General features: G+C 44.0%; 1 protein-coding gene across 1 annotated transcript in view; it reads right to left on the bottom strand.

The window, feature by feature from the left end:
- oatx (organic anion transporter X) overlaps positions 1 to 15786 on the bottom strand; it is a 77376-nt gene extending 61590 nt beyond the window's left edge. The window contains exons 1-8 of the mRNA XM_075487231.1: positions 15597 to 15786; positions 15198 to 15267; positions 14937 to 15104; positions 11900 to 11973; positions 11539 to 11668; positions 8486 to 8589; positions 712 to 866; positions 438 to 606 (exon numbers count right to left, since the gene is read on the bottom strand). Of these exons, the coding sequence (XP_075343346.1) occupies positions 438 to 606; positions 712 to 866; positions 8486 to 8589; positions 11539 to 11668; positions 11900 to 11973; positions 14937 to 15104; positions 15198 to 15224 (827 nt within the window). The 5' untranslated portion in view covers positions 15225 to 15267; positions 15597 to 15786. The remainder of the gene's footprint in view (positions 1 to 437; positions 607 to 711; positions 867 to 8485; positions 8590 to 11538; positions 11669 to 11899; positions 11974 to 14936; positions 15105 to 15197; positions 15268 to 15596) is intronic.
- Between the last annotated feature and the right edge of the window lie 3592 nt (positions 15787 to 19378).

The raw sequence follows: 19378 nt of genomic DNA, 5'->3' as shown, positions 1-19378 counted from the left end.
ACGATCTCCCGACCTATATCAGGACAGCTGAGTCGCTGCCCATCTTTCGCCGCAGGCTGAAAACCCACCTCTTCAGGAAAGGACATCACCTGCTTCGTCCCAGCTTCTTACGCACTTATTTGTTTCCTAAATTGTCTTTATTTTCTAAATTGTCTTCCCATCTGTCTAGGTACCTGACTTATTGCACTTACTCTAGCACTAGTTTTGCTCTTAGCTGTTTGGTTAGGAAGGAAATGCACTTAGGATTTCTTGTGACCTGAAGTTCTTTTGCCTACCGATGTTGAACGCACTTATTGTAAGTCGCTTTGGATAAAAGCGTCTGCAAAATGACCGTAATGTAATGTAATTGTAATGACAGGTGAGAACCTACTGTACAATCACAGATAGAATATAACAAACTGACCAATGACAGAGACTGTTTTTAAGTCACCACTGACCAGCTGTAGGCGAAAAATAGGAAGTTGGGGACACAGACGAACAGCTGCAGCTTCCTCCAGTCTCTCAGCCAATAGGCAAGCCCCGCCAAGATCATCTGACCAAAGGTGAAGAAGAACGAGGTGAGCGTGCCAACTAGTGTCCTGGTTTTGGTTGGGATCCACTCCACCTCTGAAACAGACAGGGAGGCAGTCAGGCAGGCAGGAGGGCAGAAATACAGATGTGCAGGTAAGCAGACAGATGTGCAGGTAAGCAGGTCAACAGGTAGACAGATACTCAGTGAGACTCCGTTAAGGATGACTCCAGACACCGCCATCCCACTCAGAAACCGGAAAATACAGTAACCGGCGTATGAGGGCGAGAGGGCGGCGCTACAGCCGAGCACGCCCAGCTGCAGGTACGACCAAATAAGGACGGAACGCCTTCCGAACCTGTGAGAGAGAAAGGTCACAGTCTGAGTGCACATCTGTGAACGGTGTACAGGTGCACATCTGTTAACGGTATACAGGTGCACATCTGTTAACGGTATACAGGTGCACATCTGTTAACGGTGTACAGGTGCACATCTGTTAACGGTGTACAGGTGCACATCTGTTAACGGTGTACAGGTGCACATCTGTTAACGGTGTACAGGTGCACATCTGTTAACGGTATACAGGTGCACATCTGTTAACGGTGTACAGGTGCACATCTGTTAACGGTGTACAGGTGCACATCTGTTAACGGTATACAGGTGCACATCTGTTAACGGTGTACAGGTGGACATCTGTTAACGGTATACAGGTGCACATCTGTTAACGGTATACAGGTGCACATCTGTTAACGGTGTACAGGTGCACATCTGTTAATGGTGTACAGGTGCACATCTGTTAACGGTATACAGGTGCATATCTGTTAACGGTGTACAGGTGCACATCTGTTAACGGTGTACAGGAACAAACACATGAACAGGTGCATATCTGTTAACGGTGTACAGGTGCACATCTGTTCACGGTGTACAGGTGCACATCTGTTAATGCTGTACAGGAACAAACACATGAACAGGTGCACATCTGTTAATGCTGTACAAGAACAAAGACATGAACAGGTGCACATCTGTTAATGTTGTACAGGAACAAAGACATGAACAGGTGCACATCTGTTAACGGTGTACAGGTGCACATCTGTTAACGGTATACAGGTGCACATCTGTTAACGGTGTACAGGTGGACATCTGTTAACGGTATACAGGTGCACATCTGTTAACGGTATACAGGTGCACATCTGTTAACGGTGTACAGGTGCACATCTGTTAACGGTGTACAGGTGCACATCTGTTAACGGTGTACAGGTGCACATCTGTTAATGGTGTACAGGTGCACATCTGTTAATGGTGTACAGGTGCACATCTGTTAACGGTATACAGGTGCATATCTGTTAACGGTGTACAGGTGCACATCTGTTAACGGTATACAGGTGCATATCTGTTAACGGTGTACAGGTGCACATCTGTTAATGGTGTACAGGTGCACATCTGTTAACGGTATACAGGTGCATATCTGTTAACGGTGTACAGGTGCACATCTGTTAACGGTGTACAGGAACAAACACATGAACAGGTGCACATCTGTTCACGGTGTACAGGAACAAACACATGAACAGGTGCATATCTGTTAACGGTGTACAGGTGCACATCTGTTCACGGTGTACAGGAACAAACACATGAACAGGTGCACATCTGTTAATGCTGTACAAGAACAAAGACATGAACAGGTGCACATCTGTTAATGTTGTACAGGAACAAAGACATGAACAGGTGCACATCTGTTAACGGTGTACAGGTGCACATCTGTTCACTGTGTACAGGAACAAACACATTAACAGGTGCACATCTGTTAATGCTGTACAGGAACAAAGACATGAACAGGTGCACATCTGTTAATGCTGTACAGGAACAAAGACATGAACAGGTGCACATCTGTTAATGCTGTACAGGAACAAAGACATGAACAGGTGCACATCTGTTAACGGTGTACAGGAACAAACACATGAACAGGTGCACATCTGTTAATGCTGTACAAGAACAAACACATGAACAGGTGCACATCTGTTAACGGTGTACAGGAACAAAGACATGAACAGGTGCACATCTGTTAACGGTGTACAAGAACAAACACATGAACAGGTGCACATCTGTTAATGCTGTACAAGAACAAAGACATGAACAGGTGCACATCTGTTAACGGTGTACAGGAACAAACACATGAACAGGTGCACATCTGTTAATGCTGTACAAGAACAAAGACATGAACAGGTGCACATCTGTTAACGGTGTACAAGAACAAACACATGAACAGGTGCACATCTGTTAACGGTGTACAAGAACAAAGACATGAACAGGTGCACATCTGTTAACGGTGTACAAGAACAAAGACATGAACAGGTGCACATCTGTTAACGGTGTACAGGAACAAACACATGAACAGGTGCACATCTGTTAATGCTGTACAAGAACAAAGACATGAACAGGTGCACATCTGTTAACGGTGTACAAGAACAAAGACATGAACAGGTGCACATCTGTTAACGGTGTACAAGAACAAACACATGAACAGGTGCACATCTGTTAACGGTGTACAAGAACAAACACATGAACAGGTGCACATCTGTTAACGGTGTACAAGAACAAACACATGAACAGGTGCACATCTGTTAACGGTGTACAGGAACAAACACATGAACAGGTGCACATCTGTTAATGCTGTACAAGAACAAAGACATGAACAGGTGCACATCTGTTAACGGTGTACAAGAACAAAGACATGAACAGGTGCACATCTGTTAACGGTGTACAGGAACAAAAACATGAACAGGTGCACATCTGTTAATGCTGTACAGGAACAAAGACATGAAAAGGTGCACATCTGTTAACGGTGTACAGGAACAAAGACATGAACAGGTGCACATCTGTTAACGGTGTACAGGAACAAACACATGAACAGGTGCACATCTGTTAACGGTGTACAGGTGCACATCTGTTAACGCTGTACAGGAACAAAGACATGAACAGGTGCACATCTGTTAATGCTGTACAGGAACAAAGACATGAACAGTGCACATCTGTTAACGGTGTACAGGAACAAACACATGAACAGGTGCACATCTGTTAACGGTGTACAGGAACAAAGACATGAACAGGTGCACATCTGTTAACGCTGTACAGGAACAAACACATGAACAGGTGCACATCTGTTAACACTGTACAGGAACAAACACATGAACAGGTGCACATCTGTTCACGGTGTACAGGAACAAACACATGAACAGGTGCACATCTGTTAACGGTGTACAGGAACAAACACATGAACAGGTGCACATCTGTTAACGGTGTACAGGAACAAACACATGAACAGGTGCACATCTGTTAATGCTGTACAGGAACAAACACATGAACAGGTGCACATCTGTTAATGCTGTACAGGAACAAACACATGAACAGGTGCACATCTGTTAATGCTGTACAGGAACAAAGACATGAACAGGTGCACATCTGTTCACGGTGTACAGGAACAAACACATGAACAGGTGCACATCTGTTAATGCTGTACAGGAACAAACACATGAACAGGTGCACATCTGTTCACGGTGTACAGGAACAAACACATGAACAGGTGCACATCTGTTAATGCTGTACAGGAACAAACACATGAACAGGTGCACATCTGTTCACGGTGTACAGGAACAAACACATGAACAGGTGCACATCTGTTAACGGTGTACAGGTGCACATCTGTTAACGCTGTACAGGAACAAAGACATGAACAGGTGCACATCTGTTAATGCTGTACAGGAACAAAAACATGAACAGGTGCACATCTGTTAACGCTGTACAGGAACAAACACATGAACAGGTGCACATCTGTTAACGGTGTACAGGAACAAACACATGAACAGGTGCACATCTGTTAATGCTGTACAGGAACAAACACATGAACAGGTGCACATCTGTTAACGGTGTACAGGAACAAAAACATGAACAGGTGCACATCAGTTAACGGTGTACAGGAACAAACACATGAACAGGTGCACATCTGTTAATGCTGTACAGGAACAAACACATGAACAGGTGCACATCTGTTAACGCTGTACAGGAACAAAAACATGAACAGGTGCACATCTGTTAACGCTGTACAGGAACAAACACATGAACAGGTGCACATCAGTTAATGCTGTACAGGAACAAACACATGAACAGGTGCACATCTGTTAATGCTGTACAGGAACAAAAACATGAACAGGTGCACATCTGTTAACGGTGTACAGGAACAAAAACATGAACAGGTGCACATCTGTTAATGCTGTACAGGCACAAACACATGAACAGGTGCACATCTGTTAATGCTGTACAGGAACAAAAACATGAACAGGTGCACATCTGTTAATGCTGTACAGGAACAAAAACATGAACAGGTGCACATCTGTTAATGCTGTACAGGCACAAACACATGAACAGGTGCACATCTGTTAACGGTGTACAGGAACAAAAACATGAACAGGTGCACATCTGTTAATGCTGTACAGGCACAAACACATGAACAGGTGCACATCTGTTAACGGTGTACAGGAACAAACACATGAACAGGTGCACATCAGTTAACGGTGTACAGGAACAAACACATGAACAGGTGCACATCTGTTAATGCTGTACAGGCACAAACACATGAACAGGTGCACATCTGTTAATGCTGTACAGGAACAAAAACATGAACAGGTGCACATCTGTTAATGCTGTACAGGCACAAAAACATGAACAGGTGCACATCTGTTAACGCTGTACAAGAACAAAGACATGAACAGGTGCACATCTGTTAATGCTGTACAGGAACAAACACATGAACAGGTGCACATCTGTTAATGCTGTACAGGAACAAACACATGAACAGGTGCACATCTGTTAATGCTGTACAGGAACAAACACATGAACAGGTGCACATCTGTTAACGGTGTACAGGAACAAAAACATTAACAGGTGCACATCTGTTAACGCTGTACAGGAACAAACACATGAACAGGTGCACATCTGTTAATGCTGTACAAGAACAAACACATGAACAGGTGCACATCAGTTAACGGTGTACAGGAACAAAAACATGAACAGGTGCACATCAGTTAACGGTGTACAGGAACAAACACATGAACAGGTGCACATCTGTTAATGCTGTACAGGTGCACATCTGTTAACGCTGTACAGGAACAAACACATGAACAGGTGCACATCTGTTAATGCTGTACAAGAACAAAGACATGAACAGGTGCACATCTGTTAATGCTGTACAGGAACAAACACATGAACAGGTGCACATCTGTTAACGGTGTACAGGAACAAACACAGGAACAGGTGCACATCTGTTAATGCTGTACAGGAACAAACACATGAACAGGTGCACATCTGTTAACGGTGTACAAGAACAAACACATGAACAGGTGCACATCTGTTAATGCTGTACAGGAACAAAAACATGAACAGGTGCACATCTGTTAATGCTGTACAGGAACAAAAACATGAACAGGTGCACACCTGTTAATGCTGTACAGGAACAAACACATGAACAGGTGCACATCTGTTAATGCTGTACAGGAACAAAAACATGAACAGGTGCACATCTGTTAACGGTGTACAGGAACAAAAACATGAACAGGTGCACATCTGTTAACGCTGTACAGGAACAAACACATGAACAGGTGCACATCTGTTAATGTTGTACAGGAACAAAAACATGAACAGGTGCACATCTGTTAATGCTGTACAGGAACAAACACATGAACAGGTGCACATCTGTTAATGCTGTACAGGAACAAACACATGAACAGGTGCACATCTGTTAACGGTGTACAGGAACAAATACATGAACAGGTGCACATCTGTTAACGCTGTACAGGAACAAACACATGAACAGGTGCACATCTGTTAACGCTGTACAGGAACAAACACATGAACAGGTGCACATCTGTTAATGTTGTACAGGAACAAAAACATGAACAGGTCCACATCTGTTAACGGTGTACAGGAACAAAAACATGAACAGGTGCACATCTGTTAACGGTGTACAGGAACAAATACATGAACAGGTGCACATCTGTTAACGCTGTACAGGAACAAACACATGAACAGGTGCACATCTGTTAACGCTGTACAGGAACAAACACATGAACAGGTGCACATCTGTTAATGTTGTACAGGAACAAACACATGAACAGGTGCACATCTGTTAATGTTGTACAGGAACAAAAACATGAACAGGTGCACATCTGTTAACGGTGTACAGGAACAAAAACATGAACAGGTGCACATCTGTTAATGTTGTACAGGAACAAAAACATGAACAGGTGCACATCTGTTAATGCTGTACAGGAACAAACACATGAACAGGTGCACATCTTTTAATGCTGTACAGGAACAAACACATGAACAGGTGCACATCTGTTAATGCTGTACAGGAACAAACACATGAACAGGTGCACATCTTTTAATGCTGTACAGGAACAAACACATGAACAGGTGCACATCTGTTAATGCTGTACAGGAACAAACACATGAACAGGTGCACATCTGTTAATGCTGTACAGGAACAAAAACATGAACAGGTGCACATCTGTTAACGGTGTACAGGAACACATGAACAGGTGCACATCTGTTAATGCTGTACAGGAACAAAAACATGAACAGGTGCACATCTGTTAACGCTGTACAGGAACAAACACATGAACAGGTGCACATCTGTTAATGCTGTACAGGAACAAACACATGAACAGGTGCACATCTGTTAATGCTGTACAGGAACAAAAACATGAACAGGTGCACATCTGTTAACGGTGTACAGGAACAAAAACATGAACAGGTGCACATCTGTTAATGCTGTACAGGAACAAACACATGAACAGGTGCACATCTGTTAACGCTGTACAGGAACAAACACATGAACAGGTGCACATCTGTTAACGGTGTACAGGAACAAAAACATGAACAGGTGCACATCTGTTCACGGTGTACAGGAACAAACACATGAACAGGTGCACATCTGTTAATGCTGTACAGGAACAAACACATGAACAGGTGCACATCTGTTAATGCTGTACAGGAACAAAGACATGAACAGGTGCACATCTGTTAATGCTGTACAGGAACAAACACATGAACAGGTGCACATCTGTTAACGCTGTACAGGAACAAACACATGAACAGGTGCACATCTGTTAATGCTGTACAGGAACAAACACATGAACAGGTGCACATCTGTTAACGCTGTACAGGAACAAACACATGAACAGGTGCACATCTGTTAACGGTGTACAGGAACAAACACATGAACAGGTGCACATCTGTTAATGCTGTACAGGAACAAAAACATGAACAGGTGCACATCTGTTAATGCTGTACAGGAACAAACACATGAACAGGTGCACATCTGTTAACGGTGTACAGGAACAAACACATGAACAGGTGCACATCTGTTAACGGTGTACAGGAACAAACACATGAACAGGTGCACATCTGTTAATGCTGTACAGGAACAAAAACATGAACAGGTGCACATCTGTTAACGGTGTACAGGAACAAACACATGAACAGGTCCACATCTGTTAATGTTGTACAGGAACAAAAACATGAACAGGTGCACATCTGTTAATGCTGTACAGGAACAAACACATGAACAGGTGCACATCTGTTAATGCTGTACAGGAACAAAGACATGAACAGGTGCACATCTGTTAACGGTGTACAGGAACAAAAACATGAACAGGTGCACATCTGTTAACGGTGTACAGGAACAAAAACATGAACAGGTGCACATCTGTTAACGGTGTACAGGAACAAACACATGAACAGGTGCACATCAGTTAACGGTGTACAGGAACAAAGACATGAACAGGTGCACATCTGTTAACGGTGTACAGGAACAAACACATGAACAGGTGCACATCAGTTAACGGTGTACAGGAACAAAAACATGAACAGGTGCACATCTGTTAACGGTGTACAGGAACAAAAACATGAACAGGTGCGTCTCACCTGTCGGACAGGCCGCCATAGATGATGGCGCCTGTTAAAACTCCGCCCATGTAGATGGTCTGAATCATCTGTTTGAGAGGACGCAGAGAACACACCAGGTCCCACTGAGACACACAGGTGTTCATCATTAATATTAATCAGCTTCATTAATATGCATGTTTTAATAATAGTCACTCTTTAACAACAACCATCTTTATCAGATTTTTTCATCTTTTTATCAATTTTCCTCAACCTTCCGCGGTTCCCCGTCTTTCTGTCTCTCTGAACTTTCCTCTCCATTTAAGGCATAAAAAGCCCCCAAAAAATGACTTATTCCTTCTCAGGTTGGAAGTATCCTGGGTGTCATGACTGATGACCGATTGACCTTCTCTGAGCATGTTGCCTGGTTGTGCTGCTGTGCACGTAAGAAAGATCAGGCAACACAACTCGTACAAAGCATGGTCATTACTTGACTTAACTACTGCAAAGCCCCCCGAACAGGCCTCTGGGCCTCTGGGCTCGTATGATAAAACTGCTACAGATGGTCCAGAATATGGCGGCACGTCTGGTGTCCCCTTCTGTTCATGGGCTACACTGACCTAAACATAGATTCAGGGGGTCCAGTCACCTATTGAATTGTTCTTTAAAATATACTCGATTGTCACTTTTCCCTTTTCCTTGTAAATTGCTTTGGATAAAAGCATCTGCTAAATGCACAAGTGTTTAATTCAAATTAAAGTAACTTTTGAGAGATTCTTCTGTGCTGGTTTGGAAGTGGATTATCTTTGTATTATTAAATCTCTGAATAGATTAGCACCTCCGTACATTTCAGAACTACTCTCAGAACGTGTTCCAAATCGAGCTCTAAGATCATCAGGTGCTACTTTATTAAATATTCCTAAAATGAAATATAAAAAGACGGGTGAAGCTGCTTTCAGTTTTTATGCACCAAAAATCTGGAACTCTCTACCAGCGTACATTCGTCAGTCAACAGATATTACAAACTTTAAAAAGCAACTAAAAACACATCTATACACCCTCGCCTTCTACTAGTTTTTATCAATTCTATTATTGTTATTATTACTATTTATATATTACATTTATTGTTTCTCTATTTTATTGGTAAATTCATTTTTCTATTTTTAGTACTTTATCTTTAATTTATATCTATTTCCTCCCCCCCGAGTAACATATTCTATTGTACTCTATTTGTTTATTCTTGTAGTTATTTTACTTTATTTACTTTGTATATTTATCTTATTTGTAAAGCACTTTGAGCAACATTTTGTGTATGAAAGGTGCTATATAAATAAATTATTATTATTATTATTATTATTAACGTTTTTCCACATCTGTTATGATGAGTTGCCATTCAAACACCACAGTTGGTTACCAACAGGAGCAGCTAAATTAGTTTTCTGATGCCAACTAAAGCCAGAAAAAAGACCCCAAATCCCTCATGATTTAAAGAAGAAATGCAGTGGATGTCGTCAGGAGAAAGAAGAGGATTCAGCCAGGTGTTCCCTGGTGTTCTGATGGGGAAGGTCAGGTCACTAGCAAACAAATTGATGAGTTTGGAGCACTCTGGAGGAAGACAAATATCCAGAAATATTCAACAATATTATTCGGCCCCCTTGCGTTAATACTTTTTAGCGCCGCCTTTCTGTCTCTATCAGTTTGCACATCAGAGACTGAAATTCTTGCCCATTCTTCCTGCTGTACAGCTGGAGCTCAGTGAGGTTGGATGGAGAGCGTTTTTGAACAGCAGTCTTGAGCTCTTTCCACAGATTCTCGATTGGATTCATTCTGGACTTTGACTTGGCCATTCCAACACCTGGATACGTTTATTTGGGAACCATTCCATTGTAGATTTGGCTTTATGTTTTGGATCATTGTCTTGTTGGAAGATAAATCTCCGTCCCACACTGGAAAAAATCAAAGTCTTACCAAGTATATTTGTCTCGTTTCTAGTCAAAATATCTCATTACACTTAATATAAGACACAACTGCCTAACAAGTAAGTAAGTAAGGAAGTATGCCCTTTATTATCCCACAGTGGGGAAATTCATGCGTCGCAGCAGCAACATACACACATACATACAGCTTGTGCAAAAAGTAGACATACATACAGACGTATGGATCAGGAAGTTAAAACTATATAAGGGAGATAATAAAATAGGGATGTTATATAAAAATAGAGATATTCCTGTCTAAATAAATGCATTAGTAAAAGGGCTTAAAATTTTTTTTAAAAATTCCATTTCAGCCAGATATAGGGACTTGTTTGAAGACAATACATCTGGAATATCTTGTTAAATGAAAAAGTCTTGAAAACAAATTGTTTTGAGTCGGATTTCATATGAAACAAGCTTTTTTTTAAATTTGAAGAGGTTTTTAAGCTAATTTCAAGATCACTTTTATCTCAAAAGTCCTAAATATCACATTTTATTTCAAGAAATCTGGACAAGCCGATTTTCACTAGTTCCATTGGCAGATTTTTTTGCTTATTTCAAACAAAAACGTCTTTTATTTGTTGTTTTTTTACTTATTTTTGGAGGGGCATTTTTTCTAGTGCAGTCTCAGGTCTCTTGCAGACTCCTGGTCCTGTATTTGGCCCCATCCATCTTCCCATCAATTTTGACCATCTTCCCTGTCCCTGCTGATGAAAAGCAGGCCCAAACCATGATGCTGCCACCACCATGTTTGACAGTGGGGATGCTGTGTTGCTTTTACGCCAAAAATATCGTTTTGCATTGTGGCCAAACAGTTGGATTTTGGTTTCATCTGACCAGAGCACCTTCTTCCACATGTTCGATGTGTCTCCCAGGTGGCTTTATGCCAGCAGCAGTAACCATATTAAATGAGAGCTTTTAATTAATAATTCTTAATAAATTACGAATGAAAATTTAATGCAACATTAAAATTTCTCTTAGGAATTGATAAAGTTTCCAGGATGTAGCCTGTCTCTAGACATACGACAGCTGGGGTAGGCTCCAGTCCCAGTGCATTAATTAAGTGATTTTTTTTCTCATTAATCAATTCTGAACATCAATATGCAGTGTGATATACGTCACCTCAGAAACGGTTGTGGCAGAAAACTCGGATCGGTCGTAGGTCCATCCATTCACACATCCTTCGGTCTGCAGCTCGCTAACGTTGGCTGAGCTATTGGGGGCTAACAGCTGCCACTGGGGCTCCACATACCTGAGAGAGCAGGAAGTGAGGTCATCAGGAAGTGAGGTCAGCAGGAAGTGAGGTCAGCAGGAAGTGAGGTCAGGGGGAAGTGAGGTCAGTGGGAGGTGAGGTCAGTGGGAGGTGAGGTCAGTGGGAAGTGAGGTCAGCAGGAAGTGAGGTCATCAGGAATTGAGGTCAGCAGGAAGTGAGGTCAGCGGGAAGTCACTGTCAATACGAATCAGCACAGGAAGCAGTGGTTACCTCCTGCAGCGGTCCAGTCTGTTACCTGAAGGTTCTGGAGGGATGAAAGCTTTCAAAAGCTGCTTTTCATCCACCTGAAACAACCAAAAGTATCCATCTGTCAGACCAATCAGCCAATAGCATCTGTAAGACGGGCTACCTGGTATATTGGCGACAGGTTACCTGGTAGGTTAGTGCCTGGTGACCTGATATATCAGCGAAAGGTTACCTGGTAGGTTAGTGCCTGGTTACCTGGTATATCAGCGACAGGTTACCTGGTATATCAGCGACAGGTTACCTGGTATATTAGCGACAGGTTACCTGGTATATCAGGGACAGGTTACCTGGTATATTAGCGACAGGTTACCTGGTATATCAGGGACAGGTTACCTGGTATATCAGGGACAGGTTACCTGATATATCAGCGACAGGTTACCTGGTAGATTAGCGACAGGTTACCTGGTATATCAGCAACAGGTTACCTGGTATATCAGCGACAGATTACCTGGTAGATCAGCGACAGGTTACCTGGTATATCAGCGACAGGTTACCTGGTAGATCAGCGACAGGTTACCTGGTATATCAGCGACAGGTTACCTGGTATATCAGGGACAGGTTACCTGGTATATCAGCGACAGGTTACCTGGTAGATCAGCGACAGGTTACCTGGTATATCAGCGACAGGTTACCTGGTAGATCAGCGACAGGTTACCTGGTATATCAGGGACAGGTTACCTGGTATATCAGGGACAGGTTACCTGGTAGATCAGCGACAGGTTACCTGGTATATCAGCGACAGGTTACCTGGTAGATCAGCGACAGGTTACCTGGTATATCAGCGACAGGTTACCTGGTATATCAGGGACAGGTTACCTGGTATATTAGCAACAGGTTACCTGGTATATCAGTAACAGGTTACCTGGTATATCAGCGACAGGTTACCTGATATATAAGCGACAGGTTACCTGGTATATCAGGGACAGGTTACCTGGTATATCAGCGACAGGTTACCTGGTATATCAGGGACAGGTTACCTGGTATATTAGCGACAGGTTACCTGGTATATCAGTAACAGGTTACCTGGTATATCAGCGACAGGTTACCTGGTATATCAGGGACAGGTTACCTGGTATATAAGCGACAGGTTACCTGGTATATCAGCGACAGGTTACCTGGTATATCAGCGACAGGTTACCTGGTATATCAGGGACAGGTTACCTGGTATATAAGCGACAGGTTACCTGGTATATCATCGACAGGTTACCTGGTATATCAGGGACAGGTTACCTGGTATATAAGCGACAGGTTACCTGGTATATCAGGGACAGGTTACCTGGTATATCAGCGACAGGTTACCTGGTATATCAGGGACAGGTTACCTGGTATATCAGCGACAGGTTACCTGGTATATCAGCGACAGGTTACCTGGTATATCAGCAACAGGTTACCTGGTATATCAGGGACAGGTTACCTGGTATATCAGGGACAGGTTACCTGGTATATCAGAGACAGGTTACCTGGTAGATCAGCTACAGGTTACCTGGTATATCAGGCACAGGTTACCTGGTATATCAGCGACAGGTTACCTGGTAGATCAGCGACAGGTTACCTGGTATATCAGAGACAGGTTACCTGGTAGATCAGCGACAGGTTACCTGGTATATCAGGGACAGGTTACCTGGTATATCAGCGACAGGTTACCTGGTATATCAGCGACAGGTTACCTGGTAGATCAGCGACAGGTTACCTGGTATATCAGGGACAGGTTACCTGGTATATCAGAGACAGGTTACCTGGTAGATTAGCGACAGGTTACCTGGTAGATTAGCGACAGGTTACCTGGTATATCAGCGACAGGTTACCTGGTAGATTAGCGACAGGTTACCTGGTATATCAGTGACAGGTTACCTGGTATATCAGCGACAGGTTACCTGGTATATCAGGGACAGGTTACCTGGTATATCAGTGACAGGTTACCTGGTATATCAGCGACAGGTTACCTGGTATATCAGTAACAGGTTACCTGGTATATCAGCGACAGGTTACCTGGTAGATTAGCGACAGGTTACCTGGTATATCAGTGACAGGTTACCTGGTATATCAGTGACAGGTTACCTGGTATATCAGCGACAGGTTACCTGTTAGATCAGCGACAGGTTACCTGGTATATCAGTGACAGGTTACCTGGTATATCAGCGACAGGTTACCTGGTATATCAGGGACAGGTTACCTGGTATATCAGCGACAGGTTACCTGGTATATCAGCGACAGGTTACCTGGTAGATTAGCGACAGGTTACCTGGTATATCAGTGACAGGTTACCTGGTATATCAGTGACAGGTTACCTGGTATATCAGCGACAGGTTACCTGGTATATCAGGGACAGGTTACCTGGTATATCAGCGACAGGTTACCTGGTATATCAGCGACAGGTTACCTGGTAGATTAGCGACAGGTTACCTGGTATATCAGTGACAGGTTACCTGGTATATCAGTGACAGGTTACCTGGTATATCAGCAACAGGTTACCTGGTATATCAGCGACAGGTTACCTGGTATATCAGCGACAGGTTACCTGGTAGATTAGCGACAGGTTACCTGGTATATCAGCGACAGGTTACCTGGTATATCAGCGACAGGTTACCTGGTAGATTAGCGACAGGTTACCTGGTATATCAGCGACAGGTTACCTGGTATATCAGCGACAGGTTACCTGGTATATCAGCGACAGGTTACCTGGTATATCAGCGACAGGTTACCTGGTATATCAGCGACAGGTTACCTGGTATATCAGCGACAGGTTACCTGGTAGATCAGCGACAGGTTACCTGGTAGATCAGCGACAGGTTACCTGGTATATCAGCGACAGGTTACCTGGTATATCAGCGACAGGTTACCTGGTATATCAGGCACAGGTTACCTGGTATATCAGGCACAGGTTACCTGGTATATTAGCGACAGGTTACCTGGTATATCAGCGACAGGTTACCTGGTATATCAGAGACAGGTTACCTGGTAGATTAGCGACAGGTTACCTGGTATATCAGCGACAGGTTACCTGGTAGATTAGCGACAGGTTGAGCAGACTCAGGTTGGCCGGCAGGGTGCAGTGATGGTTCGGGATTCCAGAAACAAAGTTGTTCAGAAGGTTTTGACTCGCCATCATCAAACCAGGTAAACTGATCAGAGTGACGTGGATCCACTGGTACCTGCCGAACCCGCCCACCTCGTCATGGCAACCGGAGGACAGGAGACACATTACACACCTCCATGTCACATGTACCTGTACAGGTGTTCCTCATGTCAGCTGGTGCCTCACCTCCTCCAGCAGCTCGGTGAAGCCCATTTTCTGTCTTTAGGAGCTGAACTTCAGTTCCATCAGAACAAACCTGACAGCAGGAGAATCATTCAGATCAAACAAACTGAACAATCAAACCTACCTTTGATTTATCCAACACTTTCCCTAACTTTTCCTAACTTTCCCAAACTTTCCCAAACTCCTCCAAACTTTCCCTAACTCCTCCAAACTCCCCCAAACTTTCCCAAACTCCTCCAAACTTTCCCAAACCTCCAGCCCTGGCAGCTCTCCCTGTTCCCCCTTAAAGCCTCAGCAGTTCTGCCGCCGCTGTTTTTCTTAATTTGTGAAATATTTGCATGAAGTCTGGTGAGAGTTCTTAAAGGATTACAGCTGAAGGATTTTCTGTGGACGCGTACTTACAGTCTGAAGGCTGACGGACGACTGGACGCTGCGATGGAGGGACGGGGGGACGGAGGGAGGGTGGAGGCGTGTGGAGCAGCACAGAATGGATGACTACACATTAATCATTGAAGAAGAAGAGTTAACCAGAAGTCTGTTCCTGTGGTTCCTCCACCCGTTTCTAACCCGAACCCTCCACGCGCCGGCCATCAATCATCAATCACTGAATCAATCACTCCACCACCTGAAGTTCCTCAGTCTGTGTTTTTACATTAAATAATCCCCCCTGTGACCTCTGACCCCACCACAGGGTTTACTCTGTTTTCGTGTCCTCGCCGCTCGCTGAGTTTTTCTCTTCTGGAATTCGTTCAACTCGTTTCTGTCAACAAACATCTCAGCGAGTTTCCAGCAGCTGGACTCGTGTTCAGAGTGTTCCCGAACCAGAACCAGAACCAGCCCACATGTTCAGAACCAGAACCAGCCCACATGTTCAGAACCAGAACCAGCCAACATGTTCAGAACCAGAACCAGCCCACATGTTCAGAACCAGAACCAGAACCAGAACCAGCCCACATGTTCAGAACCAGAACCAGCCCACATGTGATACCTGCACGGATCCAGGTGGTCTCTGTTCAGGTGAAGCTCTCAGCCGGCGGTCTCTCAGGACACCTGGATCTCACCTGGATCTCACCTGATCTCACCTGATCTCACCTGATCTCACTTGGATCTCACCTGATCTCACCTGATCTCACCTGATCTCACCTGGATCTCACCTGGATCTCACCTGATCTCACCTGATCTCACCTGATCTCACTTGGATCTCACCTGATCTCACCTGATCTCACCTGATCTCACTTGGATCTCACCTGATCTCACCTGATCTCACCTGATCTCACCTGGATCTCATCTGATCTCACTTGATCTCACCTGGATCTCACCTGATCTCACCTGGATCTCACCTGGATCTCACCTGGATCTCACCTGATCTCACCTGGATCTCACCTGGATCTCACCTGATCTCACCTGATCTCACCTGATCTCACTTGGATCTCACCTGATCTCACCTGATCTCACCTGATCTCACCTGGATCTCACCTGATCTCACCTGGATCTCACCTGATCTCACCTGGATCTCACCTGGATCTCACCTGATCTCACCTGGATCTCACCTGATCTCACCTGATCTCACCTGGATCTTACCTGGATCTCACTTGATCTCACCTGGATTTCACCTGATCTCACCTGGATCTCACCTGATCTCACTTGATCTCACCTGATCTCACCTGGATCTCACCTGATCTCACTTGGATCTCACCTGGATCTCATCTGATCTCACTTGATCTCACCTGGATCTCACCTGCTCTCACCTGGATTTCACCTGATCTCACCTGGATCTCACCTGGATCTCACCTGGATCTCACCTGATCTCACCTGATCTCACCTGGATCTCACCTGGATCTCACCTGATCTCACCTGGATCTCACTTGGATCTCACCTGATCTCACTTGATCTCACCTGATCTCACCTGGATCTCACCTGATCTCACCTGATCTCACCTGGATCTCACCTGATCTCACTTGATCTCACCTGGATCTCACCTGGATCTCACCTGATCTCACCTGGATCTCACCTGATCTCACATGGATCTCACCTTGATCTCACCTGGATCTCACCTGATCTCACCTGATCTCACCTGGATCTCACCTGATCTCACTTGATCTCACCTGATCTCACCTGGATCTCACCTGATCTCACTTGGATCTCACCTGGATCTCACCTGATCTCACTTGATCTCACCTGATCTCACCTGATCTCACCTGGATCTCACCTGATCTCACCTGGATCTCACCTGATCTCACTTGATCTCACCTGGATCTCACCTGATCTCACCTGATCTCACCTGGATCTCACCTGATCTCACCTGGATCTCACCTGATCTCACTTGATCTCACCTGGATCTCACCTGATCTCACTTGATCTCACCTGATCTCACCTGATCTCACCTGGATCTCACCTGATCTCACCTGGATCTCACCTGATCTCACTTGATCTCACCTGGATCTCACCTGATCTCACCTGATCTCACTTGGATCTCACCTGGATCTCACCTGATCTCACCTGATCTCACCTGGATCTCACCTGGATCTCACCTGATCTCACCTGATCTCACCTGGATCTCACCTGGATCTCACCTGATCTCACTCGATCTCACCTGGATCTCACCTGATCTCACCTGGATCTCACCTGATCTCACCTGGATCTCACCTGATCTCACCTGGATCTCACCTGGATCTCACCTGATCTCACCTGGATCTCACCTGGATCTCACCTGATCTCACATGATCTCACCTGGATCTCACCTGGATCTCACTTGATCTCACCTGATCTCACCTGATCTCACATGGATCTCACCTGATCTCACTTGATCTCACCTGATCTCACCTGGATCTCACCTGATCTCACCTGATCTCACCTGGATCTCACCTGGATCTCACCTGATCTCACATGATCTCACCTGGATCTCACCTGATCTCACTTGATCTCACCTGGATCTCACAGGATCTCACCTGGATCTCACCTGATCTCACCTGGATCTCACCTGATCTCACCTGGATCTCACCTGGATCTCACCTGGATCTCACATGATCTCACCTGGATCTCACCTGGATCTCACCTGATCTCACCTGGATCTCACCTGATCTCACCTGGATCTCACCTGATCTCAGCTGGATCTCACCTGATCTCACCTGATCTCACCTGGATCTCACATGATCTCACCTGGATCTCACCTGGATCTCACCTGATCTCACCTGGATCTCACCTGGATCTCACCTGATCTCACCTGGATCTCACCTGATCTCACTTGATCTCACCTGGATCTCACAGGATCTCACCTGATCTCACCTGGATCTCACCTGATCTCACCTGGATCTCACATGGATCTCACCTTATCTCACCTGGATCTCACCTATATAGTAAGTAAGTAATTTTTATTTCTACAGCGCCTTTCACAGACCAGGGTCACAAAGCGCTTTACAGGTACAATAGAAAAAACACAGTTAAGAAGTACATAAAAGTATAAGTTTAAAAAGGCCAAAGCAACTCAGTGACAATCATAGATGCCCAAGACTATTAAGAAAATAAAGAAATTAAAGAAAGTTAACAAAATTAAGAAAAAAACCTGAACAAATAAAAAGGTCTCCAGTTTCCTTTTGAAGGCATCAACATGTAATATATATATATATAATATAGCAGCAGATACAACACATACCTGAGTAATAGGTTAATGTTATATCTGCTGCTATATTATATATATATATACAACATATTGTAATATATATATATTATAATAATATATATTATAGCAGCAGATACAACACATACCTGAGTAATGGGTTAATGTTGTATATAATATATATATATTAAGTCAGACACATGTATGTGTAATGGGCTAATGTTGCATCTGCTGCTATATAATATATATATATATATTATATAGCAGCAGATACAACATTAACCCATTACTCAGACATGTTGCTGCTATATAATATATATATATATATATCATATAGCAGCAACATGTCTGAGTAATGGGTTAATGTTGTATCTGCTGCTATATAATATATATATTTTACAACATGTCTGTAATGGGTTAATGTTGTATATCTGAGCTTAATGTTTGACTCATGTGAGCGACTCCAGCAGCTGTGGAAGCAACACGAGGTCAGTGACCTGCGCTGGAACCAGCGACTCAGCAGAAAATGAACAACTTTGGGCCGGTGTTAGAAAAGAGACGCCGCAGC

This window comes from Odontesthes bonariensis, chromosome 16 (assembly GCF_027942865.1).
Source record: "Odontesthes bonariensis isolate fOdoBon6 chromosome 16, fOdoBon6.hap1, whole genome shotgun sequence".
NCBI classification, from domain to species: domain Eukaryota; kingdom Metazoa; phylum Chordata; class Actinopteri; order Atheriniformes; family Atherinopsidae; genus Odontesthes; species Odontesthes bonariensis.
This window is presented reverse-complemented; position numbering and strand designations above follow the sequence as displayed.